Below are 26,039 nucleotides of genomic sequence, written 5' to 3' on the forward strand. Positions count from 1 at the left end.
GTGATGTGTCTCAAAGGGGAGCTTAGCTGCTTGATATGAAGCAAATTAAATAAAAACATCAAGAAATCCTTCGATGGATTCTGAATGAAATGAATACCCTATTTGTTCAGATGTCCTCGACAATCAGTCATTTCATATAATTCGATTTCACTACAATCTGGGTTATAAAAACACCCTAAAATTCTGAGGAGATAAAAAGTTTTAGCGGGAAACAAAAAAATATGCATAATTTCATTAACTGCCTTTTAATGCATTGCAAACTTGAAGCAATTATTTGATAAATTTTTACAAATAATAAACAGCTTTTTTAAATTGTATATTCATGGGGTTGGATGCTGATTGAGAGCAGTAAATTTTCTTGACTCATAAAAAGAACAGAGAGTCTTTTTAAATTTAGGAAATAGAAGGCTAGAGAGTACAAACATTTGATGCTGGAGATCATAAGACAGTTATTTCAAGTTCACACATTTTTATTCCAGTTTCTCATCCTTCTTATCCTTTTAATTTCTTTGGAAAATACATTAACTTTGGCATTATTACTGTACAGTAGTAAATTATGTAATTCTTCATTTTAGCTCTGTGCAGATACTGCGTATTAGCTTTGCTATGGTGAAATTTCCAGAGAGAAAAAAAATAAAAAAAAACTCCACACAAATCTGGACAATTTCAGACACCAGAGGATACTATCTACTATGTTCCATTAGAGCAAATTAGTTTAACCTCCAGAGGCTGGTATGACCAGACATATTCTCATGTAACTGGCTTTCAGATTTTTTCCATGTCTTTGTAGTCTGTGAACCAGTGAACTGAATTTTGTCTGTCCTCTTTCTGTGATTAATTCAGTGTGATTAATAGTTTCACATAATGATAGAACCTACAGTTATCAAGGTACTAAGGATGTTCATTTCTGTATTTCTATGATGAAATATGATCTGTGTATGCTTTTCGAGGTTAAACTCTGGGATATGTTGCTTGAACATCACTAGGCTAGCTAACGACCTCTTTACCAGCATGAAGGAGAATCTGGAAGAAATCATAGCAAATCCCCAAATAATAGAAATCGAGCAATAAAAATGTCCAGTGTGGCATAATAAGGTGATAAAAAAAGACAGAACAAAATTTGCAGTTGCAATTTCACAGACTTAGCTGAAGCACACTGAAAGTTGTTAATTAATTGATACTGTGATTTTTTAAAAAAATGCTTAAGGATGAACTCTAATGGGTTTGACCTGTCATTCTTTGCCATTCTCTTTTTTTGCGTTTTTTTTTTAATTGGATGTGAATTCCATAAGACAATAAAGTACGCTTGAATTTTAATAGGGGTTCAAAATACATATTCAGCTGTGACTTGATTGTGCTAGGTTTTCTGGAGTTTCCAGCCTTGTAGGCTTCCCTGTTTCATGTGGGTTAGACTGCAAGGTTTTGCAGTAACATTTTATATTTGAATTGTGCAAGTCCTTAAAACCTGTACAGATACTGTAGGAGCTCTTCTTAGTCAGTACTCCAGGGCAGGAATCAAACCTGAAGTAATCCTACTTTGATTTTTTTTTTCAAGCAGAGACAAACTGTCTGGGCAAAATGAAGTTTGTCCTTTAGTGATTGATAACAAAGATTGATAACACTGACAGAGACATGAATGTATGCAAGGTTTGCTCCAGGGGCAGGTTGATAAAATTGCAATGTCCCTGGACAGCCATTACCTGGTAGTAAATATGTTTCTCCTGTAAAACTATAGTGAAGTATTTTAATGATGAGTCACTCTGAAAACGGAAAATAAAAGTCTTCCCACAATCTCTGCTTTACTCTACTGAAAATATATCCTGCATGGGTTACAGGTATTTTGAAAATTTTTTGTCTTTTGTTCTGCTTTTGTGCCAAGGTCCTCCTGCAATGTTGTCAAAATAATAGGATGAAAATCAGGATTGAGAAATGTCAGTTTGGTCTTATTTTAATTAAAAATATATATGTATACATATGGGAGAAAGTAGTTGATTTTGTTTGAGGGTTTTTTATTCCCAAAGTAGCTTTTTTTTATTATTATTTAGAAAGTCTGTTCCAGCAATGGTTTAGAAAGTTAGCAGCAAGGGTTCTAGGCAAGAAACTTATAGGTAGGCAGGGAATTTTATAGAGGGCTCCTATATATAAACCTTTTACAGAGTGTTTTATAGGGATTGTAGAATAGTTGAAGAACACTCTCAAACAAGACACAACAGTTCAACTATTTGTAAAACATTTAATCTAAAAAAGTAGAGAGAAAATAACTTGGGTTGGTCTTTTGATAATGTTAGAGGGCTGAACCCAGGGGGCTATGGGGCTATTACAGGATGAAAACAGAGAAAAGCTGGGAAAAGATTATGTCCCAGGATTCAGTGTAGAACAAGAACTCTTCCACTGCAAAAGCTTATGTTGAGTTTAGTCTGCTTTTGAGTTCTGTTAACCTCTTTAGGGAATTTTCAATTGCTAAGTCTTCCCATTACTTGATAGAAATACTTTATGCTGGAAGTACAGTAGTTGCTTTTTAAAATTAAGTAAAATAGCTCACGATTCTAGCCATGTAGCATCTTACACATCTTCTGCACTCATGTTTTCTTGTTTCACTGCTTCTCCTCATGATTTATGAAACTTGCACAAAGAAAGAATTAACTGATCCATATACAGAATATACATAGTCCAAAATAACTGAACTTGAAAAAAATATTCCTCTAAATTCAAGTCAGGATTAGACATGGTGTTGCATTGAAGCATAACTATTAAGATTTCAGACAGAAGTATGTTGGTAATATTTTAATTCTTGGTGACTGAATTCAAATTTGTTCAAATTGATAATGAAAGTAACCTTTAAAGCTGTAAAGGTTTCAGATTATGAAGAATGATCCTGAATGTTATGTATCTTTGTGTCTCAGGGTCTTAGGTACAAATTCACCACTGACTGCTGCTTTGCAGTCATAGGGTATGGCATAATACTCAAATAAAAATTACTTGTCAGTTTGGAATTCTTGTCAAAGTAGCCAAATAATTTGATTGTGAACAGCAGAAGTTTTGCTTGAAGTTAAAACTGCAGCAAGTAGGTAAGAGGATGATTTGTTGCTATTGGGTCTAAAACAATGGGTATTTCAACACTTGTTGCTGAAGACAGAGAAATTTTAGCGTTAGTTTTGTCTTTCTTATTAAGGAAATAATAGCTCAGTTGTTTTGCATGGTTAGATGAGCAGTCTCAATTGAAATAATATTTCTCATTTAGGAAGATTTTTCTAGTTAATTAGATACAGTGAATATTAGAGCAACACTATTCTGTGCAGTTGTGTTCTAATTGATCAGAAGTGAGGGAAATACTCTCTCTGGATATCACAATAGTTTTGGCACTTCTGGCACCCAGTTGGAAAGGAAATATTTTGTTTTCATCTTGTAAAACAATTTTGCAGATTGCAAGAAGAAAAAAAATAAGCTTAAGGTCATATTTGAAGTACAAATAATTGTGTCATTTCCTATAAGAAAAATGAGATTCTTTGAGAACTGTGAACATTTCATCAGGAAAATAATTACAAACCCCATAAAAATTAGATCCTCCTCTTAATCACTTAGATTAAACAATATTTCCCAGGTTTCTGAATATCTTTTGTGAGCCTGTCCTAGATGAATATCAAGAAATTGGAAAGGAGAAACAATAAACATTGACCAATGATGCCTAAGAGAAATCTGGCACGTATTTCTTGTGCCAGGTTCAACGCAATCTCATTCCCTGTGAAAACAAAATGGAACAAAAATCCCCCATGATTTGATTTTCGTTAACCTAGGCCTCCCAAGCAAGATGATATGTTGACTAGTGTAGTGAGTCCTTCTCTTTCTTGATGTGTATGACTGCTTGGAAAAATTACCTACATACCTAGTCAGTGAAAATGTTCAGGTTTTCATGTTTAAATACAACTGTATCCACCCAATTCTTCATGTTGTAATGTTGTATACAAACCATTCACGTCCTCTCTCATCTCAGAATGTCCAAACGGTGAAGTTTGGCTTCATCCAGTACCAGAAGGAGAGCTTGGATGCCATTTTACAAATATATGGGAAATAGATGAAGTCTAGGTTATTGCTCAGTAAAGACTTTTCCACATAGAAAAAGACTCCAAACTTGGTCATAGTTACTGCTCAACATCTTCAAACACAGCTAAACAGAAATCTCTCCAGGCCAAGCTGTACACTGGAAATTTTGGCATCTCATTTGAAGAACTAAATAATATACCAATGTTTCCCTTGTTGCTTATTCTACTATCTCATTGCTTTTATGTCTTTAGGGTTTGGACTCAGTCCCCTTTATTGCAATCATAAAACAGTTTATAATTGAAAATTAAGTGGGTTTAGTTGTTTTCAATGTTTAAGAGAGGCAGAAAGCTCATTTGTATGTATGATATACATACATTTAAAAGTTATAAATAACAATATGTTTCAAGAAAGTAATACTATTTCTAGAAAGGGCTTTCCAGACAGAGTTCAGAGTTTGTGTTACTGATGAACTAGTAAAATCCAGTAGGAGTAAAATATGGATTTTAAAGTGGTGAGAGTAAAGTTATGTTAAAACTTTAAACACTCATTTTCTGCTAAATGTGACTTTCTTTCACATTTATTACTCTGTAATTAGGAATAGATGAACATCTTAATTGTGAGCTAGAGTTTATCCCCTTCTTGTGCTGTATTCATTATGATATTTTTTCCTGACACTGAATTACCAATTTTTCTTTCCTATTAGGATATATTCCAGTAAAGAACTCTTTCCATCCAGTGATATGCAATAAGATTTTCTCTTTTATGTATGAAAACAATGTTGGCACTTTAGTATTAGTTCAGTTTAGTGCTTAGTTCAGTGCATTACAGAATGCAATTTCACAGGAGCATTTTCAGGGCTTCTTAAATGATAAAGCTCAAAACCTGGCTGAGAGATGTCCAAGTGGAAGGAATGCTGTGGGCTGTCATCTTAAAGCAACCATTCCCACAGTAAATTTTTAGGGACTTAGCGCAGGCCCTGGTCCTTCCATATAGAATAAGATTAATAGCAGGTGAGTCAATAAATTCTTCTAGTTCATTAAAATCTCTGCTGTAGACCAGATACAATGGTGGGTATCATCATTATACTTGAATTAATTCCGTTTGTGCTGTCAATTTACTGTCATTGTAAATGTGTGCGTTCAAGGCTCTCACAAACAAACATCTGGAGATATTTAAGGGTGCAGGTCTTCAGGCAAAATACTAAGTATTCATTTGCCAGAGGGACACACACTTTAGACAACATTAGTTTTCATCACAGATTATAGATAAGAGAAGAAATTATACATGATCATTCTGTAAGAGAATTTTCTTGGCAAAATTTTCTTGGATTTACATACTTATTCACACAACAGATCATCATTACAATGTGCTAGGATACTCAACTTTTGCTCTGTAAGATTATGAAAAAATTCTTATGCAGCAGAATGAGTTTATTACTCCTCAAGAGGTTTCCCAGAATCTGAGAGGAAGATCCAAACTAGTAAGAATCCAAAACAACTTCATCTTTAGAGCTTTATCCAGGGTGTAAGAAAACCGTGTTAACATTCCTGCATCGTCTGACTAAGATCAGGGAAACCTCTCAGATGAACACTCTTAGTGAACTGAGAGGGTTTTATCATTTGTTAACAAAATAATGGCAAGTATCAATCCATGCCTAGCCTTTCTCCTGGGTACAGGAAATATTTTGCTTTCATTTTGTCCTAAACATTCTGATGATGTTTAGTCAGGAATCTTAGAGTCTTTTCTATCTGCTGTCTTAAACGTTTATCAGCCACTTATTCAAGTACTCCCTGTAACCTGTTGCATTCAAAAATAGGCTCCAAAGGAAGTTAAAGAGCTATTATGGAAAGAGTATGTAAAAAACACAAATCATTTTAGCTGAAAGGATTTAAGGAGCTTTCATGTTTTGGGAGATGCGAGAGGGTAGCTAATATTGGAAGATTAACGAAAGAAGCATTAGCCTCTAAACAGCAGAATTAGAGGAATTTGTGATGATTTCTCAGCAGTCAGATTTTTTTTGCCCCCATGAAGGAAATAATTCTTAATGTATAGATACTGTCATAATGTCTTGGTTTTGCCTCACTCTTCGTCTGAGGTTGTATCAATCATGGATTTGCAGCTAGATAAAGAGGTCGAGCAGTTCTTTGCAAAGCAATAATGTCTGGCATACTGTTTCTACTCTTTCCCTTGTTCTGAGCTGGAAAGACTGAAAATCAGAAACTGATCTTGCATCTTAACTCCATTCTCCATTTCCATTAAATGGCCCATAGTGGATAACGTAAAGAATTTTAGCTGCAGTAATATCTGTAAATGTTTGAAATTTTATTACATCTGTTCCTGTGATATGTAAGTGCCTCAAAATCAATATTTATCACATTATTATGTCATGTCCTTTTTTTTCATAGAAAAATGAAATGCAAACATTATGGCTTAGGGTTCATAAGACACTGAGTGGCAGAGTGTAGAACTCAAGTTACAGATTTGCAGTTAAGTTGGGGGAAAAACCTGTTAAATGAAATCCCTTATTAAAAGTAAACCTGATTTTCTGAATACTTTTTTTTGTACTCGAGTTGGAGAATAATTACTTTGTGATAACTGCATCATTGTAAAAAAATATCTGAAGGAGAGGTCTCTTCTACAAATATTGAGGTCCCTTTCTGGCTAAATGACTAACAAGCCATTGTTTCTAACAAGGTCAATCCGTGCCTTATCCTGGGCTATGCTCAATCATTTAAATCAGTGTCTTCATTGGTAATCAGAGACAGAACAAAAGGATTATTAGCTTTCAAATCTCCCCCAGGCAAGAAGACCCTGCCTGAAGGGATAGAGACGCAAACACTGGAAATGTTAAGGTAGAATGACATATTTCAGAATGAAGGCCAGGGATAAGATTTACTTAAACACACAGTAAAGTTTGGCTATTAAATTCTAATTTTAAAATTCCATTTCTAATCCCAGAGCAAATTTCAAGATATGGTAAATTAGATTTATTTTGAAGAGGTATGTTTCATGTCAATCACAAATTCAGTACTTTTATACCCAGATGTGGACTCAGGTGAAAGACAAAGCTTGTGAAGTAAGGAGTGAGTAAACTAAGCAATTAGCCTAAAAAATAGTGAATTATAGGGTTTAGGCTTTGAAAGGTAAAGGATTTTCAGAAAGGCTGTATTTTCATGGGAAGGCAAAGCACAGCAGCACTGAGAATGGCATCCCATTGCTCTGTAGTGCCCAAACCACGTGAGCTCTGTGATTTGTTAGCCACTGGAAAATCGTATATTATGTTTTATAGATCTCTGCTGATCAATTTTATTTATTGTTGTATTTCATATTTGATAACTGGATATAAAAAATGACTGAGTGGATTTTTATGGCCATAGCCAAACCTCCATAAGAGAGTCATGTACATAAGCTTGAGAGAGATTGATTCCAGTGCACGTAGCTCAAAGCCTCAATATTTCCAAAATATGTAGATTCCTTTTAGCATCTAACACAAATGAACAAAAGTATTTATGAAAATGCAGGTGATGGTTTTGCCATCACTGATTCGTAGTGACCAAAAAAGAAGCTGGAAAGCTAAGGAGCCTAAAGAGGCACCCCAACCACAGCAGAGCAATTAAAGTGTAATGTGGTAGGGTAAGGCCTTAACAATTCCCTTAATATCTATGCAACTGTAATGGCCTTCATGGTCTCAAAGATCATAAATAATAAGGATGAAAAATATCACTCTGCAATAATAGGCTTTTGTTTCCTAATTTTCATAGGGACACCAAGCAATTGCTCAGTAATTTTTATACATTTCCTGCCATTTGCTGCAGGCATGTTGCTTGCTAGTGTGGCAATAACCCAGAAGAACAGGACGTGGTACAAAGCATCAGTCAATCAGTATTTCATTAAAAACATGAAATGAGAGTATGACATGCAAAGAGCATTCAGTACGTGTACAGACTGCACTAACCAAAGTGACTTTATGTAGGTTAAAAACATAAGATCTGAAAGATAATATTGTCCCTCAGATGGGTGCAGATGTACTGTATTATTTTAAAGGCAAGAATAATTTAATCCTATTTTAAGTTCTGCTTTTATTCACGGCCAAAAAAGCAAATGTTAAATACTCTATAAGAACTCAACACAATTGTTTTCCAGAACAAAGCCTTACCCAAAAGCAAAACCACTCAAATTTTAATTTCATTGAAGCACAGAATCTGTCAGTGAGTGTGGTCAGCAGCTTTCAGAGATTTAAAAGGAACACTTTAGGAATACAACATTCCATCATAAAACCTAAGTGAACTATTTTCAGCAGTGTTCACTACAAGGGAACATCAGAGATTCCTCTATCAGGACTGAAGTTCTTGTAGTTGAAGTTTAAATGGAAGAAATCTTAGAAGAAATATTGACACTACACACACTAACAAAGTCCCAAGGCCCAGCTTCTGTATGGAAGGAAGCAGGATGTACTGTTTTCCTTCACTAAGCCTTAGGATCAAAATGAAGGTAGATAGAAAAGGTGGGGTTGTTTTGTTTTGTTTCCAAAAAAATGGACTCCTAAGAACATCTGAGGAATGATAGACCAATAGGTCTGACTTCTATGTTGTGTGTTGATAGAAAATGCATTAAAAATATATGATCATTAGGATTGTATTTATTTGCATGTTATCATACAATAGTCTTACCACACAGTCACATACCAACAACACAGTTTTAAACCAGGGAAGTCATGCTTCAGTCTGTACACAACTTTCCTAAAGAGTCTGAGAGAATATGAACAGAAATGGCCAAACTGCTTTAATTTCATATAGATCTTGACAGGGTCACCCATCAAAGGCTTTTGAAGAAACTAAATTTTTAGAGGAGCAGAAGTACATCTCCATATTCAATTAAAAATAGATTTTTAAAAATTCACCTATTTTATGAGTATCTAAACAGTTTGGAAAACTGGGAGATTGTCAGTGAAGACTTTTCTGGGACTTCACTATTAAACGCATAAACTATCTGGGAACAAAATGAACAGAGAAGTGGAGAAGATTGTTGATGAAGAATTATTCCAAATTTTTGATATTAAAACTAACCCTGAAGAAATGCAAAAAGATATTGTGATAATAGAAATAGGGTAGATAGGCAATAAACAATGTCACCACCACCAAATTTATATAATACCTAAATCTAAAAATATAATACCTCTATTAGATATTGTCACAAAGAGATTAGGGTGCCAAGGTGTGCCAACATCAGCTCAAGTACAAAGCAGCAAATGGAACTGAATTTTGTGGAATAAACAAAAAAAAATCCAAGGAAAGAAATGGTGTAATAGAAAGATCTACATCTTTATTATTGCTGTGCAGTTCTTGTCTTCACATCTCAAAGTGATAGAATGGAATTTGAAGAGGTGCCACATGGGCACTAGGAATGTTCATTAAAGATCCTTTTTGAGGAAGGATTATTGGTCTGGGGTTTTTCAGGCTGTTAAAGACATACTTAAAGAAGATATGATAGCTATCCTGTAAAACTGTGTAATTGGTTAACTGAGATAAATCAGAAACTATTATTCATAATCAGAAAAAAAAAATCAGAAAACAGTAAATGAAGGCATAGGGAGCGTAACTAAATTATAAATTTATTGACATGTTACAAGCCAGTGGGAATACATTTTTATGACAAATTATAGCAGCAATCACTTCAGTCTAGGCTAAGGAAAATTGCAACTGACTACCATTTTTTTGATGGCCTGGCTTTATTTTAATACTCAGGACATATATGTTGGGGTTTTTTTCCTATAAAAAAGGTTTCATAAGGCAGTGTCAAAATACTGATTTAGTCCTGTCTTGGAGGAAATGGGTCAGTATTGCTAGCACATGTAATACTTACAGGATTATGTTTTTTTAAAAAGAAACCTGCTACCTATAAAGCCACATGATTTATAGAATTACATGATTTGAAATAAAAGCATTTTATGTTTCCCGCCTCTGTCATTTGATTCACTTATGAGACACATTTAGATTTTCTAATTAGATTAAGCTCCTGACAAAATAGTCAAATGCACCTATGTTCAGACTTCCTCCCAGAACCAAGCGTCAGGAGCCTGAGTGACAGGGGGAAAATGAGGGCACAGCCCCACTGGAAACTCCTGAGCCCCATAAGGAACATTTGAAGGCTAGGAATGTATGTTTTGCAATTTCAGTCCTATGTATTGTTTTTTAGTCTAGTAGGCTGTGGGTTGTTTTTCCATCTATCTCTGCCAGCTGTTATTCTCTCAGCTGTAAAACTCATACTCCTCTACTTCCATGCTTCTTCTTAACACTTCCTTTTCTTTTTTACGTAAGAGATCTCTTTTCTCTCCTTCCTTTTCATCTCTTGTTCCTATTTGCTTGCTTTAGAGTTTTTTTGGAGACTCTTGACTGTTTTTTATAGATTTAGACTTGTCTTGTTGCTACTTTTTCAACAAGTCAGATTTTATCCAGTTTTCCTTATCTGAAAATCTGAACAATTCTTACTTCGTTAAATAGAGCCTATTGTTCCTGAATATTTCCTACCCTCATAACCCAAATTCCACCTAACCAAACACAGCTGTTAGAGTCATATTCTTCTCCTTCTATGCTGTTTGTGATATTTCCTCCAAGTGGCATCAAGTACAAATGTCTCACCTCACCTGATCAAACATACCTCCACTTCCCTATTGATTTCTCATTTCAGAAGGTCTTGTGATTCTCTAAAGCTGTCAATCACTCTACAGTAAATCTGGGATAACTTTATTGATTTCCATTTTTATATTTTCCCATTCCTGAATGTTTTCCCATTTCCTAGAATGCTATCTTATGGTACTTAAAGTGTTGTCCTGAAAAGAAATCTCCCAAATTAAATGTCTCACTGAAAATGCCATAACTGAATTTTGCATGTCTACATATCTCTGCTTGTATCTGTGTACACAAATGCTCCTACATAATTTCAGTGTTTTTCATCGAGCTTAGAAGATCCTCAGTCAAACACAGCATGATAGGATGATTTATTCATCACAGTTCTCAATGTATTGGTAAAGAAAGATTTGGTCTATGAAAATTCTCACTCTTCTATTGATTGCCCACTTAAATCTTTGAAAATTTAAATATTAACCCAAGTTTGAAAAAATAAATCCTTTGTTTAAGCTCAATGTTGTGCTGCTGGTAAACTGAAGAGTTTATATAGATATATATTTATATATACGGGACCTGAGCACAGCATATCAGATCAAGTGAGGCCGTCTCCATTGATCACCAGTATTACTGCTGGTAGGGCAGATTCAAAAAGCAAGCCACGGCTCTTTCTGTGATAATGAAAAACTGATGATATTTCAAATTTTAAACATTCGTTATTTTCCAGGTGTGATGGGGGAATATGAACCAAAAATTGAAGTCCATTTTCCTTACACAGTTACAGCTGCAAGGGGAACTACTGTTAAGATGGAGTGTTTTGCACTTGGAAAGTAAGTACAGATTTTTTCATAATTAGACATTTTTTTTTAAGATGATACTTGCCTGATTTGTGGTTTTATTATTTTGCTGGATTTTATTTTTACAGACTATCCTTACTGCACCCTCAAAATAACCAATTGACTAAGAAGCTAATTATGAACTCCCTGCTCAGCCATTTCTGTGCTCAGTAATTCAGTCAAGTTAACAGTATCTCTATCAAAATGAAATGTACCAATCTCATAAACAAAAAAAAGGAAAGGATTTTTAATTGAAAATTTTACCAGATTCACACCCATTTATTCATGGGGGATACTATAAACTAGTAAATTAGAGTTTGTTCTATCAAAATGTCATATTTGGAAAATAAACAAATATTAGTACAGTTTTCTCCCCTCCCCCATATTCATAATTTATACATGAAGCTCAGAGCACAATGCCCTGATGATGTCCTATCACATTTTGAAACTACTCTATAGTTTGTGCCTGACCTGACATCACTAGTACAGAATTGGTGTTTGCTATTCATGTCAAGGGATTTTTAGATGTTTGTTGATAAAATAGTTTAGAGGGAGAAAGATGTGAGAAATTGAAATTTAAATTACTTCTATACAATATTGAGATCACAGAATGTAGGATGAAATTGATAATAGAAATCAGTTTTGTGGTGGTAGTTGCTATTAGTTTCTCAAGTTGCTAACACTGTTCCCAAGAATAAGGTTGGCAATGTTAGCATACAGCCAGACAGAACTGAGTCGATTGTAGTGACTTTACAGGGTCTAGTAATTCAAAGTAATTCAAAAATCTAGTGATTCAAAGAGATTATTTCCTCTTCACATATGCTACCAAAACATATGTTCCTTCAATGACGTTTCTCTAGAGACATATTAAAAATGAGGGTTCTTTCCAAAATATCTCACCAAATTCTGTGTGATGTGTTGAAAAAAATCTCACTGTATTGAATTCTTTTCACTTCAATTTCATAATAATGTTCCTTTTGGACATCTTGCCCCTATTCTCCAAAATTGTGCTGCTAAATATCATATATCCTGCTTGCTTTTATAGTTCATGACTTATCAAAAAACATACAAGTTTCTTACAGCATGGCCTTGATTAAAAAATAAAGGAAGAATTTGTCTTTGTAACTCCTTTGGAAGAACTTCACAAATGAGTTAGTCTGAGAAATATTAACATACCAATTCTTCTTATTTACCTAAAGAGGAACAAAACATAAGAGATTAGGAGTTTTAAGACAATACTCTGTTTTCCTGAAGATCATTCCTCCAGCTTGTTCTGCAGATCTGGTTTTCCAGAGTGACTTTTCAAAGCCCTTCTCTACTACCTCAGAGGGCTTTTTAAATGTTTTTATAGTCCTTTTGGTCTTCATGTGTCACTGGTCAGTGAATTTTTTCTGTTCTGATTTTTCTCTTAACAGTTCCTAATTACTGACTGGATGAAATTCTCCCTTCTTTCTGCTTTTTCTTGTTTGATCCATACTGAGATGATCTCACTGTGCAGGTCAACAGAAATTATACACAAATAATTAAAGAGAAATTCTGACAAAGTTTTGCAGTTGTATCTGTTTAGATTCAGTGAAGTTGATGAAGAAACAGGACATAGCCAAATCAGTCCAAACCTAGTCTGGGACACTGTGGTCTGCATGGAGGGAGCCATTAGTGACAGCAGCTTTTGCAAATTCATTCCATACAGAAATGTAAGCATTAGTTTAGAAAAAAACGTGAAACAAGAACTTTTGCAGGGTAAAGCACAAGTCTTATGTTTTATATAGTGAAGATGAGGAAAGAGGTATATGACAGAGGACAGAAAAGTAATAAATAGAGAGATTCCCTGAGATGCTGAAATAAATGAGGAAAATGGCTGTTCTGTAGAGGCTGATAACTCCAGACTCTCTCCTGTCAGAAACACTGCCAAGTCAATAGTTGGCAGCAAGGCCCTTTTAGACTCTTGGCTATAGTTGCAGCAGTAACCAACATATTACTTCTTATTTTCCTCATTTTGCTGGAATTAAATTGCAGTTGCTGACAGATTACAGTCAACTTTCCAGTGAAAAGTAGATATGACACATGCATTGTCCTTTGCAACCATCACTGAAAGGCAAGAAGCAGACCTACTGACACCTTCCATGTTCAGCACCATGAGATTTATTAAACTCTCTCAAAAAGATTCGATCACTATTCAAAAAGGAAGGTGAAGTTGACAGGAAAGATTTTGATTAGGTTATTTCCTATTTTTTATTTGGTGTTAATCTTTAATAAACAAACAAACAAAAAAAACCCCATATGAATGATCAAGGAATTTAAGTTATCTGATAAGATAATTGACCCCATTTGCTGCTATTAGAATGGGCAGCTATTTTTACCATGCACATTCCTTATCTTCTTTTCCCAGCCACTAATGCACAATCAAATCAGCTGAGCTAAAATTGCTTTCAACTTGATATGGTAATAATTATATGAATGACATTTCAGGCACCATTTGAAACCTGGAGGCTGAGGTGAGAAGTAGAAATGCATCAAATTTCCTATTCATTTTCATAATTTTCATTTTTTTGTCCCCTTTTCTTATTCCTGATGCCTTGTAGGCGTTGTTGCTTGTTACATTGCCATGGGTCCCATTTGCTAAACTGAATCAACAACTAACTTGTTCCTTTTTCATTCAGTATTTTGAAACTTGGTGTTTTGAATTTTATTGTAAATAACGCAGGGGTTATTACCAACTCAAAACCAATATGCTGCTGGTTTTCTCATGCTTTAATTTAGCTGTCAGAAGCACTCTGCTCTCTCCACTGTAATTGTGAGAATGACAGATGTTCCAGTGAGATTTCCTGAAGCAGGTATTTGGCAAATATTCCAGGAAGAGCCTAGTCTTTAGTTACCAATTTATGATTTATTAATAATGTTTATTTAGCACTGTCGCTATGGCTGAAAGAAATAAATTGAAGCTCTGCAGCTTTTGTCTTCAAACTAAAGTCAAATATCTTAATTGCTTGAAAGAAAAAAATTTTCTGAGGAGGATTTTATTCTGACCTAAACAATATGTAGCTGGTTCAGTTACAAGTGAAAATATTATGTTACTGGTGCTACTTACAAATAGACTTTGAAGTTGCTAAAGAATTCAAAGTAATGCAGGAGTGAAATATCTCAAGATTATCTGATTTGTACTAGATAATGCTTTTTATCTTAAGCATCAGTCATCGTCTAGTAAATCACTGCATAAATCAATGGTTTACTGCTGAGGTTTAACAAGACATGACAAAGAGAGGAGCCAAATAAAATTTACTGCATATATATCAGTGTGTACTTTGCAATTAGTGACCTTTTGTGGTGGATATGTGTGCTGGCCTGAGTTTGCTTTTATTGACATATGCACCACCACATCTACACAACAATTTATGTTTCAGTTACATCTATCTTTCATGTATGTACCTATATACGTACATACATGATATGTTTCTGATACAGATATGTTTTCTGCCACCCATTTAATTACGTAATTTCTATTAGAAATACTTGATTTGTTTTGTTCTCTAACAAAACAGGGGATCATATTTTTTAAAAAATAACTACCTGCAATAACAAGGTATTAACATCTATTTATTTTTAACTTTTCACAATAACAGGATTACTTCTTTTTAATTTGGTGAATTACTACATCCTGATTAGTATTTACATAGAACATTGTTAAAATAATCAAACAACTGAAAAGAAAAAGAAAAGAAATCTGAATGGAAGAATTCAAAACATCTAAATTAATACAAATAATTCTAAATAGCAGTATGTTAATGTTTGCTTTTAAGTAACACAGTTTTCACTCCTTGTGTCTTCTCTTATTTAAAAAGACAAGCTAATTTTTTTGTAAAACTAATAAATGATCTAATGGATAATGAGGTTTCTGTTTGTAGTCCAGGTAATCTTGATTTTTTATGTCCATTTTGGTGTCAGACCTTAGATTTCTTATGTAAATCAGATTTCTTATGTAAATCAGGAATCAGATCATGACTCTGCTCTTCAGAAAAGTTCTGGTGAAGAAGATATCATTTTCCTAGTTGACACTTTTGCACAAAGTACAGCATTCCTGGCTTTTCCTGCTCCAGAAATGCAAATTTTCGGACACTGCCTTCTGTGACAGCAAGTTGCTATTTTAATTTTTTCTCAAATATTACTGACTTTGCTTCCGAGAACATCTAGAGGCAACTGGTACATTCTGCAATTTCTTTTTTCATGCACTTTATTCAAAGAAATAATTTTGGTGCTTTCATTTAGCTCCCCATTAGAAAGAGATGAAATTAATGCTGTTGATATGCAAAAACTCTAAATTCCATCCCCACTATATGACACATTCACTAATGAAACACTTCAGTGACAGCCATCCAAGCATCCTTTAACACTTCCTGACTTTGAAGCATACTTAACGTCATAACTAATTTTAACACTATTATTTTAAATACAAGACGTAAAGGCAGGCATAGGTGGAAATATGCTTTTCTTTGTTTAAAGCCTCAAAATGAACAAGTTTTCATAATTTGAAAAATGATACAGGACTGGTTTGTCCAATTTGGTATAAAAAGCTGTAAGTTCCCACCCTCTTCAATAAGCCCAGACCCTTGGCCTCAGAGGAAAGCAAGAAAAGTACGAGTGTCAGAAACATATTTCTTTTTTTTTCCTTTATTATTCTTTCTGGCATATAACTCCAAGTTGTCTTCTTGCTTCCATTTAAACTAATTCTACTCTCACTCTTTCACACAGATTTTTAAATTTTAAACTGTGTATAATGCACACACCTTACCTGACCCTCTCACTCCAGCCTTTTCCATAGCGCATTTTTGTTTGTGCATTACACCAGACTACTATCTTATTTTCCATATAAAAGTCACATTTCATTGCTTTTCTGGCTCTAGTCAGAAAAAAAAAATAGAGTTTGTATTATGATAGTGCCAGCAGCCAATTTTGAGAGAGTAATCATATTTTATTTCTCATTAAAACAAATTACAAGATGTGGGTTATTGCAGTACTTGTAGATTACCAGAGTTTTCAATCTTTGCTTTTAAAATTTAGACTGCTAAAAAGATTGTTTTGCTAAAAAAAAAAAAAAAAAAAAAAAAAAAAAAAAAAAAAAAAAAAAAAAAAGTTTTATGCATACTTTTATTTATACTTTGGTTATTCTTAAACCACATAGATCAGCACAGAAGCATTTAAATCAAAAGAATCAATAGACAATAGTGCTGATAGACAATTTTTCTTATGACTCATTTGCTGGTTTTTCAGTATTTTTGAAAGACTATTTTATGCTTTCACTATTTCTGTACAATAGTAACATACATGTAATACAACAAAAATTCCTTTTAAATGCTACGTGATTTCATTTTGGTAATGTCAAAACTATGGTTTTGTTTTGAATAATACTTAGTTAACAATAATATCACAATATTTACTTTATTAGTGAATTGCAGCAAGGCTGTTTTGATAGATGTGTTGTTCATTTTGTCATATTTAATGTTACACCAATAATTCTATTGTTAACTTTGTTTGGAAGAGATTTACAGCTCAGTTGTAAATATTCTTCCCATCTGTAGTATAGCAAGTAGTGCAAGTACTCAGCTGAAAGTCCATTTAAAAATCTAGCCTTCTAAATGAAACAAAATAAAAAGAATTACATATATTCTAGTGAAACTACATATATTCAAGTCGCACAAATTAATGAAATCTAGTGGGTTTTAATCTAAGAAATGTTCAAAAATGTTCCCTTGAAACAATGAATGCTGAATCAATTCAAATTAAGAAATATCTCAAAGCTTTAAATACATTAAATATAGTATTTTTTGTTTTCTTCTCTGCCTGGTTTTCTTTTACCAGACTTCCTAATTGATCTTCAAGCTTTTATAAAAAATGCTATTGTCTGGTTTATGTCACTATCAATATTTTCATTTCAGACTATATACCTGTTGTGGATGCACTGTCCTGGAAGTGTTTAAGGCCAGGTTGGATGGGGCTCTGAGCAATTTGGTCCAGAGAAAGGTGTCCCTACCCATGTCAGTGGGGCTGGAACTCAATAATCTTTGTTTCCTTCCAACTCAAACCATTCTATTAATCGGTGTAGAGAGAGCTTACTATATATACTTTTTTCTATGCAGAAATAAAGGCAAAGTTACTTATCCACTTTTGGGTAAGTGAGTATAATACCTGAGCAAAGATCAGAGTGACCAAATAAAAAAATCTTTTTGGTCTGGTGAGGAGCATTTGACTGTAACTATGGAGAATTGTGTGAGGTTTCTGATGAAGTTATTTTTGCTAGTGTGGCTCATAAAGCCAATGACACAGGGTAATAGCTATGAAGAAGGTTTCTAGACATTGCAAATCTTTTTGCAGGTGTAAAAAAGATGGGTTTTGCAAGTTCACATTTTAAAGAGTTGTTTCCGTGAGGTCTGGTCAATGTCTGGGATATGATGTAATGATGAAGGGAATAATTTCAGAAAAGAGGGTTAAAGGCACCCAAGAATGAATCTTTGATCAGAGGTTTCACAGTACATGATTCTTTTCTTCATCTGTCACATAATTGTATGTGATTTTTGGAGGAACAAGAAAATCACAAACCACAATTTTGTAATGAGTCACAGATCCAGGTTGCATACTTCTCTATCTAGCACATGTAGTTATCCATCTGGTCTCTAAACACTTGGAAATAGAAGATTCCAGCATTGCACCGTTGTTTTCTAACTTCAAAGGACTGCCTTTAATCCTCTCTGCTCTTCAAATCTGGAACATACAGCTTTTACTTTCAGACCACCAGTTAAAACTGTCAGCCAAGCCTTCCATATACTTCTCCTTGACTTCTGTCCTCTAGTACGCTTATCTTGGCAAGCTCAGTATTATCTGCCGATCTTGAATGTGTCTGAACAGGTCTTCCAAGATTCTTCCTCCAGACCTGGCAGGAGGCATCTCCTGTTAGAAACTGTCAAGCGAATGAGAGAAGGTGTTCCTGTAACCAGACCCCTTCCCAGTAATCTAGTGTCAAAAAAGGTCTCGTGAGGATCTCTGTTCTGGGATCAGAACTTTCTAACCTAAGTCTCCTTGTTATCAGCATCAATCCACATCTTGCTTCAGCCCTGGTGTTGAGCTGAAGTGTAGCAGAGCTAATGCATAGATGATACTCAGATTTAAAGTTAACCTCTGTTAAATGCACTATACTGAAGCCCAGGGGCATTGACATGAGTGAGCAGTCAAGGCAGCAAGTAGCAGATGAGTATTAGTGGGAATAGAGCATGTTTCACTGGTTTATATACATATATATGTGCACATGTATACAAAATAAAAAAGAACAATAATATCTGAGATATAAATTGGACTTCATTGTTTTTAAGGCCAAGTATGACATTTCTGTTGTCAATGTATTTAGGATATGTCAACAGGTCTTTATTTTTCTCCCTGAGGATAAGCTGTCTTTTCTTTGAACAACTGTATGAAACTTCTCAGGGAGTGAGTGCCTCTTTGCTGAGGATTTTGATAGCTCATGGAATAGTCTTTGAGTCCTGGAAGTTGCTTAGTTATTGTTTTTTGGAAAATATTAAGCTATCTGTACTTTTCCATGAACACAAAACAGTCCTTTCCTCTTCCCACAATAATGGTGGCACATAAAAGTACTGTTGATATTAAAGGTAACCTGGTATTTAGTAAAGCAAATCATTTGAGATGCTATACATCCAATTCATTGTTGGAACTTGGATTGAAATAGTTAGTTCTTTTCCTACATATAGCAGAATTACTGCAGGAACAAGACATGCCAGTAAATTAACATTTTCAACCCTCAAGCTAAATCACAGTGTAGAAGTCCACAGGTAGTAATTTGCCTGTACCATCAGAACCAAGGTTTAGCATGATGTTCTGTTTTTCGTCTATTGGTCCCAGAGACATGAATTGTCTGTTTTCTCTTTTCAAAACAGAGAAGTCATGACACAGAGTATTAATCTGGTTTAATTATTTGCCCAAAATGAAACTGCATGATAGATACAAAACTGATATAGAAATACCTGAGTTTCATAGGACAAAAAAATCATGTTGCTCCATGTCCCTTCACACCAGTTCTCTCTACTGGAAAAATATTTTGTTAATCTTAGCAGACGCCAGACCTGGAAGCTGTGGAAACCACCTTTAAAGCTTATTGATAACAAAATAATTATAAGAGGGAAATAAACACTCTCTGCAGAGCAACATTTGTCAATGTCATTAGTAAGAATGTCCTTTCCCCTCAAGATAAGCTTGTGATGAGAAGGAGGAACCTTTTTAAACACAGGCATGACATCTTCAAGTTGAGTTTGTTTATATGCCAAAAATCCAGGATTATCTTTCTTTTTTTTCTTTTTTTTTTCTTCTAGAGCACATATTGTTTATATCAAATAAATATTACTAAGATTTTCATCAATTACAAGTTCATTTTTAGCTCATGCTGAATAAGTATTTATGTTATAAAGTGCTAGAGCCAGACTTGATTTTGTTCCTGGTTTTCAGGCTGGATTTATTTCTGTCCTCTTTTACGTGGACTTGTTCATGAATAGACTTTATAATACTGTCACAAATATTGCAATCATTCACAGCAGTGTAATAAAGATTATTTGGTAAATGTCATAGAGCACTCCCAGGCCTCATTCTGCCTCACTCTAAATCTAAAAAATTAGATTTATTTACTTTTAACATATGGCATAATGAGAATGGGAAAAAAACCTACCAAACTGAAGGTCCCAATTAGTAGAACATCATTCTTGAAGAAGCAATATTGCCAATCCCTTCCCTTTCTCTCTGAGAACCATCAAAGAAAATTTATAAATGTCACAAAAAACTCGGTAAATTGTGCTCGGTAAATTGCTCACCTTTGCTGTAGGATTAAGGATGGATGACTTTTTTTTTTTTTGCATTCCAAACTTACTATCCAGAAGCCTACGTGTAGATTTTCTCTCTGTGTCAGTGTCTGAGAGGATCAGAAGGAAAAAAAAATAGCATTTCTTAAGAGTAGGTCACCAGAGTTACCACTGTTATGTTTCTCTTCAGGATTTCCTTCAAAGAAATAAATGTATGTGGTACTGTGGCACAAGAGCCTTAAATGCAGCACTTCTGGATATCATCACACTCATTGTCTTCAAACTGTGTGTCTGATCAGCAGGTTCAAAGACATCTTGCACTACCCACACATGCTAGATTTGTGCTAACATTTGCACCATCATTGATGGGATTTAATGATTTTGGGGATTTTTGGACTCATTGTAACTAGTCTTCCAGATCTTCTGGATTTGTCCACATATGCTGGCCATATCTGTACAGCAGAGTCTGGACGTCCCAGATCAATGTGCTAGCTACAGAAAATCTGCCTGGACAAAGTTTGGAACAGAGAAAAATGACACAAAAGTCCAGTTATGAAATAGCTTTAATGCAAGGCAAATAAACACAGCTCTACTGCAGTACTGTGGCACTGAAGATATGTATGAACACCTGCCAAATATGTGCCATCTTTTCAAACAAATTTTCTGCTTTAGAGCATTGTCTCTTACTTAAAATCATGAATTCTTCAGGTATCATCCCCCATAGTAAAACAGCAGTTATATATCTTTTGCTTTTCAAGTTGTTTCAGATTGTCTTCTCAACAGCCTTGATTAAGTCACATGCTGGCAATAATTTACCTGTTATGTCTTTAATATTTTTTAGAAGAATGTCCGTTTCAGAATATCCCCTCAGCCACATGCTGAAGTAGGGTGTAATACAGAGACTAGAAAAAATGGTTACTGGATGGCTAAGGAAAAAATAGCTTTTTTCCATAATTTTTTAACAGATATAATGGCTCAATACCTCCTCAATACCACATTATAAATAGCACTTACAATACTATGATGACAGAAATATAATACAGAGTTTTGCAGTGAGGACAGCACTGAATACATAGGAGGAGATGTTCAGCTCTTTTGTGTTAATTTTTTACCTGTGCTGTTGCAATTTCATCAAGAGTAAACACTACTAACTTTGAAATGCAAACCCAAAAGGTTGTGGAATAGCTTTTTCACTTTCCTCACTACTCGTCAAAGCAATACCTTTGCCTCTTGTGGTTCTTCTGTTCTCATTTGATTACAGCTTAAACAGGTGACTCACTTGTTCATGATTAACTCAAATTTAAGAACGTAAAAAACTTAAATCACCAAAAATGTCAGTTATATCATCCAACTTAGGATATTGGACAGCTACTTTATCTAAATTTAGCTGTGGAATAGTTGAGTGTCAAGACTGAGACATCAGTTTAGTCTCTGATCAACCAGTAAAGAGAAGCTCTGGAGTGTAATTCACTGCAAATAATGAGCCGTTATAGAAAATGAATCATCTTTATACATGTCACTATTTTAGATGCTAGAGATGCTCTAACATGCCATAATTAAAGTGTGAAGAAAATGCTGTGGAGCTGGATATGCAGCCAAGCAGGCACTGTCCTTACCCTGTGCCATAAAGAATGAGCTAATAGAGGTGGCAAAGCACGTCCACATTAATACGTGACACTCCTGTATGAAACAGATGTTTTTAGCACAGTCATGGGCAACTGCTGAAGTGACTTGGAGACCTGGACTTGGTCCTGCACACTGGCTTCAAGTTCATCACCATTTGCCTCTATTCTTTTCTAATTTCTAAATCACAGCTGCTGTATTTCATGAGTACTAACTATCTTTTAAAAAACCAAATGAAAGGAAAAATGGTTATTGTGTCTCATAAAACTCTGAACAGATTTATATGGGACATTCTAAAGTGGATGTCAATGGTTGATAGGCATTCCTGAAAAGCATCTGAAAGAGAGAATTTCATTATAGCCTTCAACATTTTAACCCTCATAGTTGTCCTGTAATAATTAAATATATTTAACACCATTGCAAGACAGAAAAGCATAAGAAAATAAAGGATTTTTTCTAGATTCCATAAGCATGCAGAGGTTTTCAAGATATATTATGATGTGAACTTGTGGGTTTGAAGGCACAGCTCAGAACAGTGATGCATGGTAAAGAGAAATCACATGGAGAGGAATTGAAATTGCAGTAGTAGATAAAATAATTCAAAATACCACATCAATCTGTACTGAGTATAGAAAAAATAATCTATGCACTCTTCTTTAAAATATTCTTGAAATATTAGGTGCTCAGATCCATTTTAAAATTCAGACATTATTCTTATTTCTACCTCTCTCCTTTCCCAAAATATACATGTCATTTAAGGATGTAATGCAATTCTTTCAATTATGAAAGTCTTAACTGAATATATGTAAAATGACTTCTAATAGGAAACAAACTTTATAAATTAGAACCATACAAGCTGCAGAAGAGTCCTCAAACCAAACTCACAGGACACCAAAATTTGAAATCAGTCATCAAAAAAGTAATTTAAAGTTAAAAATGAGAAAGCTACAAAGCTTCTATGGTGATAGGGAGAAAAACTAAAATCTTATGATCCACACCCATCACATGATCCACAAATGTCTATAAAAAGAAAAATATATACATATTGGAGTGCTGGAAACAAAATATATACATATTGCAGTGCTGGAAAGAAAAGAGACCAGCCTGTTTTCTTTAGTAACGAGAAACAAAAATAATGTTCTGTACATGTATTTCTTCTGTGGGGGACAGTAATAAAAGATTATTTTGCAACAATATTATAGGGACCATGTCTCAGAGATGAATACATACACACTCACAATAAAGTTCATTTTGCCAGGTTAATTAATCAGTGCAGCAAACTGATAAGGGAAATAATTCTTTTCTCTTTCCGGTATATTAAAATTATTTCCATATGGGACTATATGTTGATTTTGCAAGATAATGATGTTAATAGGCTCAGTGAAATTCATGATATGTGGCACTCAGGAGTTAAAATTAGACAAATCTTCTGATGATCAATTACAAGTTTGGGAATTCTCCTAATCTCTATAAAGTACTAGAATTTGGAGCATCTTGCCTTCAAGTTTGAGTACAACTGCAGTAACCCACAGCCTGATTCTAACTGGTTGAAGAATAACCAGAACTTGCTTGTCATATACTTATTATTTGTGTATCAAACTGGATACCCTGAAATACTGAGAGAAAGGTGATGTTCTTTTTGAAAATTCATGCATTTACAGCAAGTGAAAGTTAGCAAATCATGACAACAATTCATAGCAGTTTTGAATTTAAACTAAATGAATTTGAATTTAACTGTTATGAAGTGCTTTTTCTCATCTAAACTTCCACAAGGTCCTGTGTTTATATCTAAGCTTAGACTCAAAATAAATATAAAATACATTTTTCAAAAAAGTTCCATTTTCTGATATGGTGTCCTCCAAGCTTCTTTTGGAGTACCTGAAGCAGTCCAGTTTTCAGCTCACAAACAAACTTTTTTAAACCATTCTCTTTTTTTTTTTTTCTTTTTTTTTTCCCTCTTAAATACCTGCCATATTTAGAAAAATGTATGTTTATACCATAAGGCCAACTGGGTGCACAATGACTGAGGAGTTTTTGAGCTAAGAAGAAAATGTTATGAGTATAAACACTATTTATTGCATTTCTTCCCTGAGTATGAATGTAAATGACTCAGGGTGCTCACAGACCTCTGTGGAACAGCAAGCTGCAGTGAAAAACCCTTCTGCTGTCACAAGCAAGATTGTAATGCTGTGAGACAGAAACAGCAGTGCCATTAATACATCTTCTCACACAACCAGTTTTTCAACTTGTTTGTAAGAAAAATGTCTTTCAACTTGTAAGAAAAATGTCTCCGTATCTTTGGTCGCTTAAATTTACCCAAGAAAGCGTGGTATTGAAATTGATGCCTTGGGAATCTAGACAGATGTTTTCTCTGACTGACCTGAGCTGCAGTTTCATTGCAGGAAAATTGGGATGCTTCAAAATTTGCTAAATTCATCCAAGTTTTGAAGCTGTTATTTTTGTTGACCTATAGAGTGGCAGCATTCAAAAGCAAAGCACAGAGTGCTAAAGAAACTCTAGAGAGTGATTTCAAGTGATTTATTTGATCTCAATAAAAACACCCTCCCTCATGGATGAAAGAGACACATTCCATGTAGCAATCCATTTATTAAGCATTCCCTACAGAAAGTGAACTATATCAACCATTATATGAACCTTAATTGTGATTATGTTTTATTGCTACTTAGATTATTAAGTGTTTCAACTACCAGATAACAGAATCTATATTCTCAATAGTGAAAGAGCGTTAACATTAATTTTACTAAATATTTCAGCCCTGTTCCAACAATCTCTTGGAGGAAAGTTAATGGTCATAATCCAAGTAAAGCCCGCCTGAGAAAATCCCAAGCTGTGCTTGAAATACCTAATGTGCAGCTAGAGGACTCAGGAATGTATGAATGTAAGGCTGAAAACTCTCGTGGAAGAAATGTCTTCAGAGGACAGCTACAAGTATACAGTAAGTGTAACTGCACACACTATTGTCCTGAAATCCCTTGTACACACTTAAGGCTTTGGCTACACATCCAATGTTCAGTAGAAACAGAATACCTAGATGTATAGAATATACACCATAAACCAACAATACTTTTGAATTAAGGTGTATATTTTTATTCCTTAGTATCGCATTAAAGTCCAAAATATAAATAATGTTGACTCCTTCAAAGAATTTACTTAAATACAATTTCATATGGGATTTTTTGTTGATTTTTTTTTTTAATTAAAGAGTATAGCTATAATTTTAAAATTCTGTTTCTTTTAGTTTGCATATAACAATGACATGTAACCTAAACATGAATTATCTGTCAGAAAACAATGCTGGAGACCTTTTAGGATTATTATCACACTTTTATTAATATTTTATCTGTGCCATGATTGGGTGTTGAGCTTTGTCAAGTTCATTGTACTGGATGAGAGCTAAAGAATTTGGTTTTTTTCGGAAAATTCTCAAACTAGACATGCTCGATTTCCAAAATTTTTGATTTTCACAGTGGTCAACATTTTCTAAGACACATAAAACATTTTTAAGTGACTATAAAAGCAAGATTGAGTCATGCATCAGACTGAAAATAAAAAAGGAACCCTGAAAATAAAAATATTTAACAAACCCCATGAATTCTATATTATACTGTTGCTGCATTCTAGAGTCTAGAAACAAAAGCCTATGTAGTCCATACTGTAAATACCTACAAGTCAAAGTTGGGCATATATCACATGTCAGCTTGAGTCCCCCTGCTTTTAATCAATTTAAGCCACACTACTTCCTATCATTTCCTGAATGCTACAACCTTAAATACTTAGCAGGAAAGGTCTACTGTGGGGGGTTATGCAACAGATCTTTCAATCTTAATTGTTTTCTGTCTTCCGATATCCCAGCCAGTGCAATTCCAAATGCTGCAGTTTAGACAGACCCTGAAGCGAATGCATATGCCTAAGAAGTTTCTCCTCTTAAGTTTCTTTTTCTTTTCCTAATTTCAGCCCAGGGCTCCTAATGCCTTCTCACCACTACTATCTATACAGAGTTCCCTGTTACACACTTTCATCAAGTAACTATGGACCGGCATAATATA

General features: G+C 34.4%; 1 protein-coding gene across 6 annotated transcripts in view; it reads left to right on the forward strand.

The window, feature by feature from the left end:
* The window catches only part of CNTN5 (contactin 5), a 605,427-nt gene that overhangs the window by 450,356 nt on the left and 129,032 nt on the right, over positions 1-26,039 (forward strand). For all 6 annotated transcript variants that reach the window (XM_063394532.1, XM_063394528.1, XM_063394530.1 and 3 more), the window contains 2 exons: positions 11,392-11,494; positions 24,747-24,928. In XM_063394532.1, the coding sequence (XP_063250602.1) occupies positions 11,392-11,494; positions 24,747-24,928 (285 nt within the window). The remainder of the gene's footprint in view (positions 1-11,391; positions 11,495-24,746; positions 24,929-26,039) is intronic.

The sequence above is a fragment of the Prinia subflava genome, chromosome 3, assembly GCF_021018805.1.
Source record: "Prinia subflava isolate CZ2003 ecotype Zambia chromosome 3, Cam_Psub_1.2, whole genome shotgun sequence".
Classification (NCBI taxonomy): domain Eukaryota; kingdom Metazoa; phylum Chordata; class Aves; order Passeriformes; family Cisticolidae; genus Prinia; species Prinia subflava.